We start from the raw sequence: 19,668 nt of genomic DNA on the forward strand, positions 1-19,668 counted from the left end.
ATTCAGAAAGGTCTATGTGCGAGGCAAGTGTGTGAACTTCTCTCCCTCAGTAATCAATCTGTATTTGGGAAGAGCTGATGTAGTGCAACTAGAGCTTGAAGTGACTGACAACAGAATCTGTCAAGTCATCACAGCAAATCAAGTCAGGAAGTGGCCTCTTAAAGGTAAGTTGGTGGCCAGCAAACTCAGTGTGAAGTATGCTATGCTACACAAAGTTGGAGCTGCCAACTGGGTGCCCACAAATCACAAGTCCACTGTGTCTGTGATGCTTGGAAAGTTCATCTATGCTGTTGGAACCAAAGCAAAGTTTGACTATGGAACCTACATTTTTGATCATACCATGAAACATGCTGGGAGTTTTAGTGTGAAGGGGCTTATAGCCTTTCCTTCCATCATATGTGGCATTGTGCTGAAGCAATTTCCAAACATCCTGACAGAAAATGACCTTGTGAAAAGAAGAGAGAGTCTGTTGGCCTTCAATTACAAACTGTTCCTGGGTAAGCATGTCCCTGACATTGTCATGACAACTGGAGAAACATCCAGTGTTGGCAACCAACCAGGTAAAGCTGTTGTCATTGCCGTACTCAGAGAGACTTGCAAAGAGCTGGAGGCTAGGAAGCTCACTTTGGAAAAGCTGATTATCCAATTGGAGATGTCTGATGATGGTGTGCTTGGTGAAGCTGCTGAGGCTACAGATGGAGCTGCAAGGAAAAGTTCAGAGGGTGAGGAGGAGGCCAGTTCTGATGATGGCACTAATGATGAGGCTGACTCTAAGTCAGATGAATAAATCATTTACTATAATTTTGTCATTTGTGTAATTCTGTTTATGTTGGTCTGTAATTTAAAGTGTTGCTTTGGCAACATTTTTGACAAAAAGGGGGAGTAACAAGTGTGATGCCCCAGGACAACAGATTGTTTTGCTAAACAGATATTGAAGATCCTCTAATCCAGAGGTTGTGCTGCAGCTGATGTTCCACTTCTATGAGTGTGAGTGTGTGTATGTGTGCTGCAATTAGAAGTTTTTATTTAACTTCTGTATGTGTGCTGATATGTGAAGTTTTTATTTAACTTCCATCTGTGTGAGTGCGCTGCTACTCTGAGTGTATTAGCTAGGTTAATTTCCTGCTAGATGTGTGTTTTCCGTTGTTGTGGACTCTGTTGTGAGGCCAAAGTGTTTTAGCCAAAAATTTGCCAAAGGGGGAGTTTGTAGATGTTTGATTGGCTACATTTTATGGTAAAACACTAGCTAGATTCTAATGTCTTGACTGATGTCATGACATGCTATGGAGATGTTTGTTTGACTGCATTGTATGTTAGAATATCTAGCTGTACTCTGATGTCTTGGCTGATGTCATGACATACTTGAGTAGTATACTACAGGTTTAGCTAATACAGGATTTACTGAATGTCAAACTGGATGTTATGACATTCATCCCTGTCAGCAGATACTGAGGAATAGAACAGTTGGTGTTCGTTATAACTCAGTATTTATTTTCAGTCTGTTTATCAAGGAAATAACAGACCTGGCATAAGGCCTACTGTCTGAATGTCAAACTGGATGTTATGACATTCATCATTGACAGCATATACTGAATAATAGGCAGGTTGGTTGTCTGCTACAGTTCAGTATGTAGCTCAGTCTGCTTATCAAGAGGATAACAGACCTGACGTAAGGCTCATGGTGTAAATGTCAAATTGGATGTCTTGACATTTATTAATGTACGCTGATACTGAAGTATGGACAGATTGGTCCTGTACAGTACAACAAATTTGTACAGTCTGTTTTCAGAAAGATAACAGACTTAGCATATGATCTATGCTTTGGATGTCAAACTAAATGTTGTGACATTCACTCCTGGCAACATATGCTAAATTGTAGGTTGCTTAGTTTTTCTGTTTCAGCATTTTTCTCAGGCTATTCTTCAGGAATTCAACAGCTGAGCTGAAATCCAAGAAACTAACAACTAAGCTACAATTAATGAACCTAACAAATATCCTATTTGTTAGTACCCTAGATGTGGAATTTAGGTTAACTCGCTTGACCTTAATTTCAGGAAATACAAGTGCAAGGCCCAAGTGCTGCAATATAAAAGGATGGCAATCCTTCATTCAGAACTCGGGGATTTTAGGCGTGAAGATTTTATTTGTTCATCATACTTCACTGCTGTATTTTTGTGTGTCTTGTATTAGGTGTATCTTGTGAGCCAAGCTATTATCACTGAGATGATTGCATTGGTATAGGGTGTTCATTGAGTTGTAAGTGTTGTGTCACTCTAAGCTTTTAAGCGTGAGTGCTGTGTATCTTGATTAAAGCTGTTAAGCACAATCAAGAGTTGTTTGAAGTGTGACTTCATAATTGTCTTTAATCTTAATTAAAGGTTATAATCACTGAGGTGATTGAGGGGGAGTGAGTAGGAACTCTGATCTTAGTGTAAGATTGAAATTGCATTGGGTAGGTATTAAGTGATAGGGTTAAACAGTTGGTTTAAGGTCTGAATTAATACTACTAATAGTGGATTTCCTCCCTGGCTTGGTAGCCCCCAGACGTAGGTAATGTTGGACCGAACTGGGTAAACAATTCCTTGTGTTATTTACTGCACTTACTTTTTAAGTTCTGCATAATTCTTGTCTGCGCAGAATTGGATGTCAAAACAACCCGTGTGACATCGAAAGTTTGTTAACTAGAATTTCATTAATGATTAATAGATAAATCAGGTTAAAAGGACAATTTATTGGTAACAGAGAAATTTCTGATCATTGCCCAATTTTGATTAGATCTAATCATTCAAACTGAGGCTCTAAACCCTTTAAGTTATTATCATCCTACATATATCATCCAAAGTTTCTATCTGTGGTTGAAGAGGTTTGGAAGTCACCAAACATACAAGGTGTTCCGTATTGGAACCAGAAATAGTTAAAGTAGGTGGTGAAGAATCCTGAATATATGGTGTTGGTCTCTAAAACCATAGTGTGGGGGTCGACCTGCAAGGTTAGTACTCTAACACCTAAGTCAGTTTAAGACCCAAGATAAATGGATATAAAAAAAAATGTACCTCCTATTTCGTGTGATAGGACTTTTATACATTGGGTTAAGTGGAATAGATTTGAATTGATTTGGGCCTCTACCATTTTGGTGTTTGGCTAGCTCATAACAGTTTCCCCTAAGGCTTGTTGGGTGATTAGGGAGTCGAGAAAGTCTTTAGCAGTCGTGGCTGACCTCCAAAATGTCATCTATTTTGGACTAGACGTGAAACACTTGGAGTCAGTTGAAGAAGTAGTGATGTACAAGTACATTAATGCATTTCCATCATTTAAATGTTTTATTGCTTCCTTATGACACGTCGGATAAAGTGACTAGTTAGCGCATGGAGCTCCTTATAGTGCACTTGAGTGCACTCGAGTCGTTTATGTATCCCAAGGGAAATTCTAACTTTTGATTTTGTAATTTATTTTTACAGTTGATATGGTTCGTTCAGTTATCTTCACCTATATATAGGAGTGATTGAGCACCAAAGAAACCTTTCACATACCTTGAGATTTAGTTTCCAATTTACAAGTGTTTCTCATTAACAGGTGCATTCTTCTCTTCCTTCCTGAAAGCACTTATCTGATAAGTTGTAGCTCTTAGCTCAAAGCTTCTACCTTTCTTTATTCCTTTGATTCCTCAATCTCTCATATCCACTCACGCTTTTACCTTCAGAATTTTCTATTTTCTTAGTCAAGATGAGTGATAGCCATATTCACCTAGATAGTGATTTTGGCATTGATGTTTCTTTTGCTGTAGGAATAGGGGTACCTCATGATTAACAATCACCTCCCCTTGTTCATGTTAACATGGGCCACAAAGTCATATCCCTAACCAATGATTGTGATTCTAAAAGGGTAGTTGTGAACTACTTCAATGAGAAAGCTTCTTCCACAGAGTCTTTTAGACTCTGAAGTTGTATCCATTACTGATGATTCTGATTCGGAAATGGTATTTACAAACTCCTTTAATGAGAAAGCTTCTTCCCTGGACTCTTTTAAAACTCTCTTGTCAGATGGTGGTGGTAAGAAGGATTACACTGGGGTCCATATGCCCCCTCCCATTTTTTCTAATATGGAAATACAAGCTGCCAAGTTAATGAGAGAACCCAATGATATTTTGTCTAGGTTTACTGGAGAATCCACAACTACGAACCTAGTGAGGTTGAAATTGGAATCCATGTGGAGTATCGGGGTAGATCAGACATAGTTTTATGGATCAAACCTGATGAAGATTTTAAAGTAGGCGAGATGTCCCGGAGGGGCGTAACGTTGGTGGAGCTGGCTGATGCGAGCAAGTACAGATGGGTGGCTGCAAAAATTGTGAGAACCCCGTCTATTCTAAATAGTGAATCGACCATAGATGTTATCGATATTACGGTCAGAGACCCTCTGGATTGGTCGGCCTTTCTCTTGGTCCTAGAAAAAAAGGATATGTAGCTCTTTTGATGAGTGATCGATCCTATTTTATGACTGATTATTCACCAGGATAGGATTTGGGGTGTTATTTTATTTATTTTGAGGTGGTCGTCCTAAAACACTTGAAGGTTTCCCCTTCATATCTTCATCTGGGGGTCTGGGCTTACATGAAGGTGTTCTAGTTTTGGGTTGAGCACAAGTCTCGGAAGCCTTTCCTTCGTATTTTCTTCAACCTATTCTACATTGTGTGCATCTCCCGGGATGACACTCATGATCAGTGTATTATTAACTTTCATAATGATGATCCTTGATTAAGCCCTTTAACTAGTGTTTAGGGAAATTTTTTGAGGTGTTTCATGTCGGTGAAACCCTTCATTCAGGAGGCCTGTATTGAGTTATACTATACTTCGTCTGACTCTTCTCGCTTCTGCATAGACATGACAAATAAATTCTCCCCCGATCGCCCCTGCCCCAAAATTAACAGGGAAAACTCGATTTAATTGGGGGCAGGGGCGGGGAAAACCCAGTTTTTATTTACGGGGGCGGGGGATCCTAGTACCCACCCCACACCCACCCCCTCCCTGCACCCGCCTATTAAATTCAATTTATTTCCTATATTTTATTTATTTTATTACTCATTTATACTTTTTTTATTACAAAATCATGTTTATTATAATCATTATTTTAAAAAAAAATAAAAATGATCAAGCATTATGATTATTCTTAATTTAATTAATTATTTATTTATAATTTGCCATGTCTACTTCTGCAAAAATAGATTCCTAAAGTATTAGTCTTGGTCTCACTACCATTTTACTATCGATTTTTTACCGCCTCAAATTAGGTCCTCTCTCTACTTAAGAGGTTACAATAAAGGAAAATTGGTGTTCCTTATTTCAATAACTTGGCTATGAAGTGGTATTTGGCCCTGATGAAGTTCTTTCTTCTGAGTAGAGGAAGAAGCGAATTTATACTTATGCAATTGTGAGTGCGAACAGTTGTACAAAGAGGAGAGACATCTTTGGTGAGGACGGAGTCCCATAGTTTTTTTTTTTTGACATTTTATGATTGTACATTATAGTTAACATGGATAAAATTATAGTTGCTCTATAAATTTGCAAACTCTCAAAGCATCAAGATCGGTTCTACAGGTCGGGTTGTTAGCCTCCTCTTACGGCCTCTACTCTTGCCCCTGGCTGTCGAGACTACCAGAGCTTCTCTAAGGTTGATTAGATTACCATTATTGATGCTACCTTATCTATGAAATACCAACAATAATCTCCTACTCTAGTGAAGAGAGGTTGGGATGAAGACCAACATTCCCCTCTAGAATAGGGTTCTCTTAGGTAGACCCGAAGGTTTTGGTATGCTGCCTTGAGGTTGCTAACTCCCTTCCTCCAACTGAATTTTATTAATCCTTCTCAAGTTCCTTGCATTTTTGAAGAAGTTGTTGTTGTTGTCTCTAGGGATGACATGTTTTTTTCGTTCAAACCTTTCTGAGGTAGAGAAGATGGGGATCTTTTTCGATTTCACCTTCCACATGTATCGGTTTACTTCCTTGTTCTCTCTTGACGTTGCTGGAAGAATGGACGTCTTGGCTATATGTAACCCTAAATAGGAGAGGGATACTTGGAATTGAAAATGTGAAGTCAGGGAGCAAAAGTGTTTTGCCTTCCAAAAGGAACTTGCTAACCTGTAGGGAACGATCAAGCTTGTTGAGGGTTTGCAGGAAAAAGTGATGGTTCACGAAACCCCTTCAACTATGGTTGCCCATGTTTCTGAGATGGAATCCTCCCTCGAGGTAGAGAATAACTGAAATCAAGAGACTTATGATGTTGTTACTGAGGTCGTTCATCGCGCGAAATAGGTTCGATAAATTCTTTAAGAGTAACAGGAGACCCATGTAAAGACTCTAAAAACTCAAAAAGGTAAGGTAGTCTCTCTGAAGGAGAGGTTACGGGAGTATCTTCAATGAACTGTGCCTGTTGTGTACATGGCCCTCAACTAGGTAGTAAGTCAGACAAAGGAATTTTGTCCTGATATTTCAATCTCCGTCGAAGGATATGACCCTTTCAAGGATGCTATTGAGGATACTTGAGAGGGTGACCATGATGAATCATCCCTGGGTACAGAAACTTAATTATTCGCCCATTTTTTCTTGTAAAATTTTCCAAGAATTATGCTCTTGGATATGACAAAAATAGTTATATAAATATCTTTTGATCTCAATGATTTAGATTTTTATTTAATTTTGAGTATTGGATATGTATTTGGCTCCACTTTATTGTCGCCTTATACTTCTGATTGCTTGCAACTTGTTATCCTATCAAGGCTTGCTTTTTATCCCTACAATTTGAAATGTGTTTGCCTCGTGGGCAATTTCGATTTTGTCTGCCTCTTATTGTTGGTGTCCACTGGTCAATTGTAAGTCTGTGCCACGACAGCTACAAGGTTTCATCAACTTTGGGTGTGACAACCCCCACAACTTTATTTTAGGAGAAATGTGACGTTGTGTTAAGGTGTTCATCGTGCTCTTTAAACTTTGTAGTCTCAATCGTAGTTTCATAGTTATTAGCTCTAATTTAGAAGAGTTAGTGTTATTCTTCTACGACCCTAGGAACCATCCTCAACCAAAGGTAAGGTTCCTGCCATTACCCTAGGGTAAACCTGGTTCGAAGTGGATGTCTTCGGGCTCCGCCGCCTGCACTATTGGAGTATCTAGCTCCTAACAAGGGGTGTGTCATCTATGTTGATAATAGTGCTCCTTAAAAATGAAATTTGTCTTAAGAAAGTGTCTTCTGCTATCCTGCATGGAATTACACGACTCTATAACCGCAGTATTTAATAATCAGCATATTATTTTTTAACATTGCAAAAAACCTTGCATAGTATTTAACTCATAAAGGGTATCATAAGGGCCTCCTTTTACATGATTTCTTAGTTTGATTGTAGCTTTGGCTGAGACGATCTTCTTTCCCTCACCTAATAGTGTGATGGTCCGCCACGGAAGGTCGACACCTTCGTATATGTAGCATGTTAATGACCATAAATATCTTATTGTCTCGAGAAGTAACTTAGTGTTATATCTCTTGAATAATTGGGTAGAAGTATCCTTGCTTCCTTTTACCCTGGGGTAATATGGGAAGGTCGGGTCCTCCGTAATCACTGATTGTTGATGATCACAAGTAATTGGATACCTCTTGGCATAGCCCGGCCTTATACCTCTCAAACATCTAGATGAACAATATGATTTCTCCCTTTGATATCTCTGTATGGGTCAGAGCAATCGGTCATAAGGTTAGATGAGAGTTCCAATTGGAAGTGTGTACAAGGACATTCCACTATAACGTTATTGGGATCCCAATGTATCTTTCCTCCATATATTCCTCCTTTCAGAAGGCGTGATCCTTCATGCTTCTCTAAAGTAAGCTACAAAGTTACCGACGGCCAAAGGATCTTTGTTATTGTGTACATCCGACTTCAATCGATAAAGATGTGAATCTCAATGGTGATTATAAAATATGATAGAATACAATCAGTACACCAGTACATCAAGATAATTGTAGTGGGAAGTGTAATCTCAAAGGCCTCATCCATTTGGGCCTTTGGCCGACCCATAACACAAGGAAAGAAATTTTTTGTGTTAAAATAAAAGCTTTAGCTTTTGAAATCAAGGTTGAGATCTTGGAATTCAAAGGTCTTTGGGAAAGTAGACTTAGGGGTCGAAGAGGAAATTAAAGATATTAATGTGTTAAATCAATTGGTAGAAAATGATGATTTATCTTTGTGCTCTGAATCATCTGAAAAGTGAATTGAAGCTCAGAACTTGGTTTGGAAAAAGCTCCATTTTTGTGAATCAATTATGAGACAAAAATCCATATTAAAATGGCTTAGGTGGGCAACCAAAACTTTAAGTTTTTTCATTTCTTCATGAAGTCTCAATCCATACGCAATGGTATTGTGGCCTTAAAATTAGGAGACACTCTGATTGATGATGTTGAAGGATAGAGATTTCAATAGCTAATATTTAGAAGACCTAGGCTGGAAAAAGTGATTTTTAACGAACTCTCCTTGGAAGAAAGGTCTAGCCTTTAGGTCTCATTCTCACTTCAAGATATTAAAGAGGTTATCTATAATTCAACACGTGACAAAAGTTCGGGTCCGAATGGTTTATAACATGGGGTTCTTCAAAGCTAGCTGGGATATTATACTTGTTTTATTGTGTACATGAGTTCTTCTTATATGCTCATCTTCCAAAGACCATCAAATTTTATTTTATTGCCTTGATCCCTAAGAACCACAACCCCTAAGTTCTCAATGACTATTATCCAATATGTTTGATAGGAAGTGTTTACAAGATTATCTCAAAATTGATAGCTGGAAAATTGAAAAAGGTGATTGGTAAGCTCGTCGCAAAAAGTTAGTGTGTATTTATTACTAATTGAAACATGCTTAACAGAGTTATAATGGTCACCAAATTTGTGGATTTTTATCGCAGAAATAAGAAAGACATGTTTGTTTTGAAAGTTGATTTCGAAAAAGGCTTTGATTCAGTGTCATGGGTATACCTCCTCTAGTTTCTTAAGCGCGTGAAATTTGGAAGCAAATGGATTAAGTGAATTCAAGCTTGTGTTTTTTCTAGTTCTATTTCTGTTATAATCAATGGATGGAAGCCCCACAATGGATTTTCAAGAAAGGATAGGAATTTGCTAAGGGGACCCTCTATATCCGTTTCTATTAACTATTGTAGCTGAAGATATTGCAGGGTTATTGAAAAATGTATGTTCTCTGTTGAGTTTCCATCCCTTCAAACTGTCAAATAATCTTGAGTTTGATCTTCTGTGATTTGCGGATGATACGATCATAGTGGGTCAGGAATTGTGGGAATATATTTGGTCTATAAAAGTTGTGTTATGTGGTTTCGAATTGGCATCTGGCTTATGCATAAATTTTCATAAAAGTAAAATCTTGGGTTTTAACGTTGACTCTGGTTTCTTGATAGAAGCTTCTAACTTATTATCTTGTGTAATACGTCCTTTGTCATTCACCTTTCTAAGTCTACCAATTAGGGTCAATCCTTGTAGGCGTTCAACATGGGATCTCATCATTTCTAAGCTTCACAATTGAATCTCATCTTAGAAAGGTAAATTCATTTCTTTTGGAGGTTGTGTGACTCTTATAAACTCAGTTTTGAGTTTTATCACACTCTTCTACTTCTTTTTCTACAAAGCTCATGAAGTAGTACTCCAAGAAATTATAAAGATTTGGCGCGCTTTCCTTTGGAATGGTAAAGAGAAGAATAAGAGAATAAATTGGGTCTCTTTGTCTACAATATGTAAATAGAAAATGGAAGGGGTTAAGCATTATAAAACCTTCAACATGGCATTGTTGAGTAAATGGACATGGAAAATGATCTCAGATCATAACTCAGTTTGACACTCTCTTTTATCCTTCAAATATGGTGATAGCAAAGGATTGATCCTTGGTCCTTCTTGGCATGTTAACAATAGGAAAGAATTGATTTGGTGGAGAGACATAAGGGCTTCATTGGGTGTTTAGGGGGAGATTCAAATTAGTTTGGAAATAGCATATCCTGTAAAATGGGAAATAATTTAGAAATTGACATCTGGAGACATAGATGGCTCGATTCATATTCTATTAAATTGCAGTTCCCTAATTTATTTGATTTTATGCAGGATTCTACACCAAAATTTGGTGGCTTGGGACATTGGATGGATGGTGTTTGTACATGGAATGTGAGGATTAATTACAATCATCTATCAGATACCTCATGGAGTGGTTGGGAGGATATTCAAAATATTCTTATTAGCGTTAATCATAACCATGTCTTAGCTGATGCAATTTTCTTATGGAACGAAGCTGCGAGTTATTTGGTTAAGTCTGCTTATTCCATAATGGAAAATTTATCTGTTGTAGGTTTCCAAGCGGATTTTGAATTGCCAAGTGCTCTGAAGCTTTTGTAAAAATCAAATGTGCCCAGCAACATTCAAGTCTTTGCTTGGAGACTTATTCTTAATATACTCTACACCAGGGACGAACTTGCTTAACAAAGGGTCCTTAGTGGTTCACATAATCTTGTGTGACCACTTTGTTTGGAGTCTGTAGAAACTCATCTGCACCTATTTCTTCTATGTCTCGTGGAAACTCATGTGTGGTAGTTTATTTTTTGAATGGATCGATCATTGTCGGATATCCCCTTTTGTTATGATTTTAAATCATTTAAAGGCCTTTGGAACCCTCATGAAAGGAAGGATCAAGAAGAATTTTCATCTCATGTTTTAGCTCTCAGATACTTAGTCTATTTGGTTAGTTAGAAACGACACCCTCTTTAAGGGAGGCCATAAAGGCGTGAACGAAATTGTGTTGTTGACTAAATCTCTTTCGTGGGATTGGTTCAGAGCGAGATCCGAGATCCAAGGGATTTGTCATATTTGATAGGAAAGATTAGTTTATGAGTCTATTAGCTTGTATTCACTAGTATAGTTAGATTTCTTCTATTTTCTTAGCTTTCTTTTTTGTATCAAAAAACTATTTTGTATTTATAACTAATGTAAACTTTATTCATTCAATTTAAATTTAACAATTTTTTTCACAAATGTGAGTTCCTCCTTCCCATAGAGAGTTTGTGCTCCTCTATCAGGTCGAGTTATAGATGTTCTAATATCATTTATTAAAAAGTTTTAAAACAATTAGGAACAATACCGAAATTAATATTCTAAAATCACAAGAGTGAAAAATACCACATCTACACTCAAGAGTACTACAAGATTTAATCACTAAAATTTAAATATAATATATGTTAATCTCAACAAATTTATATATCTTATGTCTTAAGATATTATAAATGTGACGACTTCCTTACGGTCTTAGAACATTAATTTTATTGTTGCTCTATGCTTTTTCAATTTCCAAATTCTTCAATAAGTAATTACTAGTTCACCTTGGTAGAAAAACTAGAGATATATCCACGTAGAATTCTATAAAAAAAAGTGAACTCACACTTATCATTAAATTCAAGTGTGGATGGTTATAATCTCAAATCATTAGATTTAGTGTTGTCTCCAACATAAATAACTCCAACGTTCTGAATTTCAAAATTTCAAATTTTAATTGAGATGTAAAATAAAAATTTAAAAAATATATATATATTCATTATTATTTAAACTAGAGTTCTTCTAAATGTTCCGTCTTTATCTTAAAAACAGAATAATTTCCTCATAGAGAATTTGAATTATCTTCAAATATTTCTATACCATAAATTGAAGAACATTTAAATGGTCCAGCTTTCCCTAAAAGAACACTTCATTGAGTACAAAACAACAAACATTGTATTGATCCATACATTCAAAGAGAAAAATGAAGAAGCACCACATGTTATTGATGATAAAATTATTGTACTCCAAATACATGGACCATATATCCTTTGCTTAAAGACCACTTGAAAATTACTTCTAATGAAGTAACACATTTGCATAATAATAGATATTATTATTTTAATAATAATAATAATAGATATAAACTAGATATATATAAATGGATATAAACTAGATATATATAAATGGCATTGGACTCATTATACGTAGTGGTGTAAATCCAAAGACTTGTGGTGGTTGGAACTTCATGATTTCTTCCAGAGAATGGTGGTTTCAGCAATCATGGAAGTGACCACATAAGGATCCATGTTAGATGCAGGCCTTCTATCCTCAAAGTAACCTTTTCCATCTTTTTCTGTGTCTCTTCCAACCCTAATTGAGCTTCCACGGTTTGCCACACCCTACACCAAAGAAAAAATCTTCAAGTTAGATATTGCGAATTAAAAATATTATGGTACAAAATTTCTTTGACTACTACAAACATAATGCAAATAGATTTTGAAGTTAGGGTTTCTATTTCGACTTACCCAAGAGAAGACGTTGATATCGGCGGTTTCATGTTTTCCGGTGAGACGTCTCTCATTTCCTTCTCCATAAGCTGCAATGTGTTCCTTATGCCTCAATCCGAGCTTTTCAATCGCCTTCTTGATTACCTCATAGCCTCCATTTTCTCTCATTGATTTGGTGCTAAAATCGACGTAACGAATGTAAGAAAACGACAATATATTCAAAATAACGAGTAGAACGAAGTATCTACTTGCTAAAATTATAAGTTATTTCGAATAAAAAAATAGAATATGTATTAACAATGTCAGTTATTAATCATCGTGTAAACTGATTTCGAAAATTAAAAAAAATAGTAGGATTTTTTGAAATTAAATAGAAAATCCAAGTTTTAAAACATGATATTATACCTGAAATTTGCATGAGCCCCAGCTCCATTCCAATCACCCTAATAATATCAATGTAATAAAATAAAAGGTTAACATAGAGAAATAATTTATTCTTTTTTTTCAACTTTTTGAAAAAGGACAAAATTTTCAGCAAATTCATAATGACTAAAAATATATATATTCTAACCGGAATAGGCTTTGGGTCAAATGAAACAACAACTCCAGAAATCTCTGTGATCCTCTATAATATAAAATATAAAAATTTCATCAATATAAATATTTTTATTAACTTTAACAAATTATCTTAATCATATATAACCTTTCCAAAAAATAGAAAATAAATTAATAAAAATATAAATTAAATTACCTCTAGAATGTAACGAGCAGCCCATATCTCATCTCCAGCAGAGATACCCACAGATGGGCCAACTTGAAATTCCCACTAAAATAAATTTATATAATTAATTCAAAATATTTAATTTTAAATATAAATCAATCAAAATAATAATAAAATAAATATAACATAAAATATCTAAGAAAAAATGGATGATGCACTGACATTGTAAATTTATTTTATACTGTTAATCAATGATGATCATACATTCTGTTAAATTAAATTAAAAATTTTAAGATATTTGTACGATATAATAAAATGATATATTTTTATTGGATGACAAATTATAGAATACCTGACCAGGCATAACCTCTCCATTGATGCCACTAATGTTAATGCCAGCAAAAAGACATGCTTTGTAATGTGCATCAACAATGTCACGTCCATAAGCTTTATCAGCACCAATTCCACAATAATATGGACCCTGTTAATATAAAAATAATTAATAATTACAAAAATAAGCTTTAATGTGATTAAATAAACTAAAGAAACATAATAAAAAAATGAAGAAAAATAATTAAAAAAACTAAAGGAAAAAAAGGTATTTTTCTTACCTGTTTTCCTGGATATCCACCAATAGGCCAACCTAGTGGCCAATTGATGTCTTTCTGTAATAAAGTATACTCTTGTTCAATACCATACCTGTTCATATAATCAATAAAAGTTAATTTTCATTACAATATTCATGTTAGTCTTTATAATAAGAAAAAACCAAAACAGATGAAAATTTATGTAATTATTATTTTTGGAATATTTTTATAAATATGTTTCATGGAAAATTGTGATTAATTATCATTTTATTTGCTTTGGTCTTTAAAAGAAAGACCCAAATCATTAATTTATGTAATAAATATGTTTCATAATTTTTAAAAAATCAATAAGATAATAAGGGTAATAATATTTTGACAGCGTGAATGCGACAAAAATCCGACTTTAGAAAAAAGACACTCATACCATGGTACTTCAGCAGCAACATCAGGGTGACTGAAAATTTTGGCAGCATTGTATCTCTTGTTTGTGGGTAATGGTTCTCCAGCTGGGGTGTAAACATCACAAATCACCTAAATAATTTTTCCACAAAGTTTATTTTTTTAACATAAATAAATAAATATAATTAGATAAACTAGAACCCATTTTCTTAATCAATTTATAATTAATAACCCAATTCTTTCAAAAAAATAAAAATGAACAACTTACAAGAATATTATTCCCTCTTCTGAATGGGTCCTTGAAAATAGCTTGTGGACTTTTTTCATCAAATAAACACAAAAAAACAAAAAACAAAGAAACTCTCATAAGTTTCTTGGAAAAATAACTTTTTTATAAAAAGTGATTAATTAATTAGTGAGTTTAATTAATCATACTATAAAATAACTTCACTATCTTTTCCTGGTGCTTGATCTGTGCTAGACCCATCATAGTTCCACTTAGGAAGTTTTGCAGGGTCACTCACTGGTCCAGGAAGAGTCTATTAAAAATCACAAAAAATAAATTAAAAATTAGTATAATAAATATAATTAAATTTTATATAATGATTAATAATAAGCTATAATTAAACAAATAAATAAATAAATTACCCTGGCTTTGCTTCTAATGTCTATGCCTGATCCACCAACCCTGTTTACATTCGCATGAAAAAATATTTTATTTTAAATCATAATTTTAACGAATCAACTTTTTTTAATTTATAAATATACTAGAATCAGAATAAATAATATATACACAAAAGGGTTCCATTTTTATTTTTTATAGTTAATTAATATTTATCAAAAGAATTTCTGATTACATAGTAAATAACAGAACACAAAAAACAGAGTACTCTGTTTCAGAAAAAAAAACAGAGCATCCTCTGTTTCGATAGGTTAACATAGCACAGAAACAGAGTACTCTGTTTCCGAAAAAAAAACAGAGTATCCTCTGTTTTGTGAAGAAATGAAGAAGCTTAAAAACTCACCATATGTATTCAGCAATAATCTTTTCTGTGGAATCTGAAAGATTAAAATTGATGAGATCTGAAAGTGAAGACATAATGATAATGAAAAGCTTTGAAGAAAAAAGAAGAACGCGGTTTTGTTGAAAGATAGCTACAGAGGAATCTCTGGCTTTTTGTAAGGGTTAAAAGAAAGTGTGAGATATGAACCTATTTATAATAGAATGATATGTAGAAAAAATTACTACTAAATTGATATTAACTTTTTAGTGGTTGTGTTAGGAGAATCTTTTTATCTACTAGATGAATTGAATTCTGAAAATTGGAATAAAATGGTTATTTTTTAATTTCTTAAAGATTGAAATGAAATAAAATAGATTATCACTTAATTTTTTTCTAAAAGAAAAGGAAAGGATATGATAACTTTGAATTTCTTTTATGAATCTAATGAGAATAATTTGCGGTGTAGATATGATTCTGTCTTATAGATAAATGATATTTTTATGAGAAGCAATGTATGAAAAAGTATGTTTTTTAATATAATTATTTAATTAATATGTGGTTGGTAGGATACTTCATTTAATTAATATGTATGAAAAAGAATATTTTTTAAGTATGTCATCCACAACATTAATAGTCTTGTTATGATTAGGCATTGGAGCAGTGATGACATTAGGAGTCTCCGAAGGATCAAATTCAATTTCTCCAGCGTCGATCATATCCTGAATCTTATTCTTCAACAACCAACAATCGTTTGTATCATGCCCGGGGCTATCGGAGTGATATGCACACCTGGCATTGGGATTATAACGAGGAGAAGTAGTGTTGGGATTTGCAGGAGGATCTCTGAGGGTAATTAAATTTGCTTTTAGCATACCCTACAGTGCTTGTGCTAAAGTCATATTGATCTTGGTAAACTGCCTTCTTGGCCTGTCTTGTCTGTGTTGGAAGTTTTGAGATGGCGGTGCTGCAATCGTAACTGCTCCAACAGTATGGTCACGATTTTTCTTGTTATGACCCCTTTGACCGTACACAGCATTTGATTCATTCTTCCCTTGATAGGACTTTTTTGTGCTTGCAGAGGTAGCCGCATGTATCTTTCCACTTCGAATGCCGCGTTCAACACGTTCACCCGTAAATATAAGTTCAGTGAAACCCGATGAGGAACTTCCCAATATATGGCTGTAGAATGGGCCAGTCAGTGTACCCATGAACATGTCCACTAATTCTCGATCAGTCATAGGGGGTTTGACTCTGTCAGCCAAGTCTCTCCATTTTTGAGCATATTCTTTGAAGCTTTCTTTAGAGCCCATAGTCATATTCTGCAGCTGTAGCCGAGTAGGCGCTAATTCAGAATTATACTGGTAGTGCTTGTAGAAAGCTGTCGCTAAATCAGTCCAGGTGCGGATGTTAGAGCTCTCGAGCTGATAATACCACTCTAACTGTGTGCCAGACAGACTCTCTTGGAAGAAATGGATCCATAGCTTCCTATCAGTGGTATACGACTGGATCTTTCTCACATAAGCTCTCAGATGCATCTGAGGACAAGACGCACCATCATACTTAGTGAAAGCGGGGACCTTGAATTTGCGAGGAATGACCACATCAGAGACCAGACCTAACCTTTCGAAATCCAGACCGGGCGCCTTCTGACCCTCCATAGCTAGCATACGTTCTTCCAGCAACTTATACTTATCATCTTTCGGAGAGTACTGTTCATTTTCATAATTTTCATAGTCGTCCTCAGGGTTGAAGGGATCAGCATTTTCATCTTCCGAATCATTTTTTGTCTCATCTTCTTTATCCTTCGGAATTCCAATCTTGACTCCTGGAGCCTGTCCTTTAAGCCTTCTTCCCGGGTTAATGTAACTCACAAATTTCTTGTCTTTCTTCTTCTCGAGCAATAGAGTCTTCAGTTCCTCCTGCCCCTTGGATAAGTTCAAGATCATCTCCTGGAATTGAGCATTCTGAGCTTGGAGATCCTTGACAGTTTGTTCGAGGGCCATTTTTCTGTTTGAGAGGAAGACCGTGAGAACATTGATCCTTTAGAGTACCTGTTATGCAATGTATGAAATGTTTTCAAGGACTTTTGGAATTTAAATTTGCGTAAACCACCAAAAAGGGGAACTTTTATTAATAATTTCTTTAATCAATGTTCATTACAAGAAAAAATGAAAGCTTAAGTCTCCCAGGGACGACTTCTTTTTGGGCGGAGATATGCATTGAGACTTCATTCCTCATTAAGCTGGATGGTGAGCTCTAATACTTTCTTCCTTTCAGCACAGAATTGAGCTTCAAAAGTATCCCTTTCCTCTCTCAACTGGATCCAAGATTTCTTCAATTCTTCAACATTGGTAGGCATATCTGGATAAGGAATGATCTGAGGGGTACCTCCTTCAACTTTTGGTTCAACAATCAGAGGTCCGATTGCAAGATATGGCATGATAAGCTCACGAGCTCTGGCGCGTACCCATCTGAGATAAGGTTCCATAGGAATAGAGTTTTTCTGTCCTAAAGTACTTCTTTTCACCATGCCCCAAGCTCGTACAAACCTTTGACGGAGACCCTGAGAATCGTTGTCATAGTCAAACATAATGCCTTGGATAATTATTTCATGTGGAGCATCTCTTCGAGCATAACCAAACTGACGTAGGGCTAAATCAGGATTATAAGTAATACCTCCTCTTATCCCCAGGAGTGGTACGTTAGAGAATTCTCCACAACGGTCAATGATGATAACATTTTCTTTGGGTTGGGGACACCAATGGATGTCTGAATGGGAGAGCGACATTATCCTTTGAGACCATTTCAAATTTTGCTCATTCTTCAAGACTGATTGAGGAAGGTGCAAAATAAACCACCTAGATAATAAAGGTACGCAGCACATGAGAGTCCCTTGCCTTTTCATAGTACGAGTGTGAAGGGAATGCAAAATGTCTCCAAGCAAGGTGGGCACAGGGTTATGAGTGAGAAATATCTTAACAGCATTCATGTCTATGAATTGATCCGGATTAGGAAATAGCACCAAACCATAGATTAGTAATGCTAGAACATCTTCGAAAGCGTGGACACTCATAGCTTTTAGGAATTCTCGGGCCTTATTTATCAGAAATTTGGCAAGTAAACCCTTAACTTCACTTCTTGTTACCCAATTAGTTTCAATGTCGGACTTTGTCATGTGTAAAGCTGCGGCAACCTCTTCAGACCTCGGAATCTTTTCTAAACCACTGAAAGGTGTTTGATCAAGGATAGGTATCCCAAGCAACCTGGAAAATTCTTCTAATGTGGGTACCAACTGATAATCTGGGAAGGTGAAGCAATGATGTTTAGGATCGAAGAACTGGAATAGAACTCTCATCATATCTTCCTTGAAACTGGTGGTAACTAAATTGACGAGATAACCATGTTTCTTGATGAACTGAGCATGATCGGGAAGTTCTGACACTAAATCCTTGAGTTAAGGAGAGGTCGCTACAAAATTGATCTGAATGGTCTTCCTAGAAGCCATAGCCCTACAAAACAGAGGAAAGTTAAATCCCTAAGTCCTCGAAATGGTTAGCACAATGCCATGATGTCATGATGTTATGATGTTATGATGTCAAGTAAGTAACAAGCACAAACAAGTCACACCACAATCATTCCTAGGTTTTAAGGCTTGCATGAGTTCCATAGGTAAGTACCCTCCCCACTGAAGTTTGGTTGGTTCAACCTGTCCTAGAATAGTAACCGGGTTCTAGAAGGATCTCAAATCATTGACCTTTCCTTAAGTCCACTTCAGTGCAACACCAAGCAGTTGACTAAAATTTTCCTAAAGTCCAATCTCAAAGAGTGTAGTATCGAGTATCAACCAACCCCAGTCGGAACCGAAGTCAGTTATCTCACTACTTTCTAATGGCTAGGATGAGTCAATTAGGGTTCTAAAGGTCTGGTTAATGCTTTGATGACACCACGCAAACGCCAAATTTTTCCTCAAGTAAACATGAGGAACATCAGGACATCCAAAGTGTCATATTAACCGTAGCCATCATTTTAACCATTCCAGTATACGCCGGACAGTCGCGATGATCTCTTGCTACTTACCTAAGGTACACTAGATCTGGGTGTAGGATCTTTCACTCAAGCATAGAATACCCAAACAACCCCTTAAAAGTAAATCAGACAAAGAAACAATTCGAAAACATAAGTGATCTTATCTTTAAGGTAACCTCTCTTTTTAAGAGTCCCCAGCAGAGTCGCCAGTTCTGTGATACGGTGAACTGACTTTGTGTTTTTGCTTTGAAAAGCAATGTTGCGGATAGCAAGAGTCGCCACCGACTTTTCTTTTATCCAATAAGGAAAGGCGGAAAAGAACAGGACAGACCTTGATTAGATTTTGAGTTCGGGAGGTACATTATACAAATGGAAGGTGTTAGCACCCTTTGTATCCATGGTTATCCATGGGCTCTTAATTGCTTAACTCACTTATGTTTTCCTTGTTTGAGAAAGTGTTTGAGAAATGTGGTGTGTTTAGAAAATATTTTGAAAGGAGAGTTTAACTTTGTAATGATTCTTGTACGAATGTATACAAAGTGTTTATCTCGTTTGATTTTGAAAGATGTTTAGAAAAATATAACT

At 35.8% G+C, this 19,668-nt stretch overlaps 1 protein-coding gene across 1 annotated transcript; it reads right to left on the reverse strand.

Moving 5' to 3' along the window:
- Positions 1-11,821: 11,821 nt before the first annotated feature.
- Positions 11,822-15,273, reverse strand: LOC127101383 (glutamine synthetase root isozyme B-like). Its single transcript, XM_051038771.1, has 12 exons — positions 15,079-15,273; positions 14,702-14,741; positions 14,489-14,592; positions 14,322-14,370; positions 14,079-14,185; positions 13,679-13,766; positions 13,420-13,548; positions 13,098-13,172; positions 12,918-12,971; positions 12,752-12,789; positions 12,365-12,524; positions 11,822-12,238 (listed from the first exon to the last, which is right to left on the reverse strand). Exons 1-12 carry the CDS (start codon positions 15,150-15,152, stop codon positions 12,083-12,085), a joined length of 1,074 nt encoding a protein of 357 aa, XP_050894728.1. The 5' UTR covers positions 15,153-15,273; the 3' UTR covers positions 11,822-12,082.
- Between the last annotated feature and the right edge of the window lie 4,395 nt (positions 15,274-19,668).

The sequence above is a fragment of the Lathyrus oleraceus genome, chromosome 7, assembly GCF_024323335.1.
Source record: "Lathyrus oleraceus cultivar Zhongwan6 chromosome 7, CAAS_Psat_ZW6_1.0, whole genome shotgun sequence".
Taxonomy (NCBI): domain Eukaryota; kingdom Viridiplantae; phylum Streptophyta; class Magnoliopsida; order Fabales; family Fabaceae; genus Lathyrus; species Lathyrus oleraceus.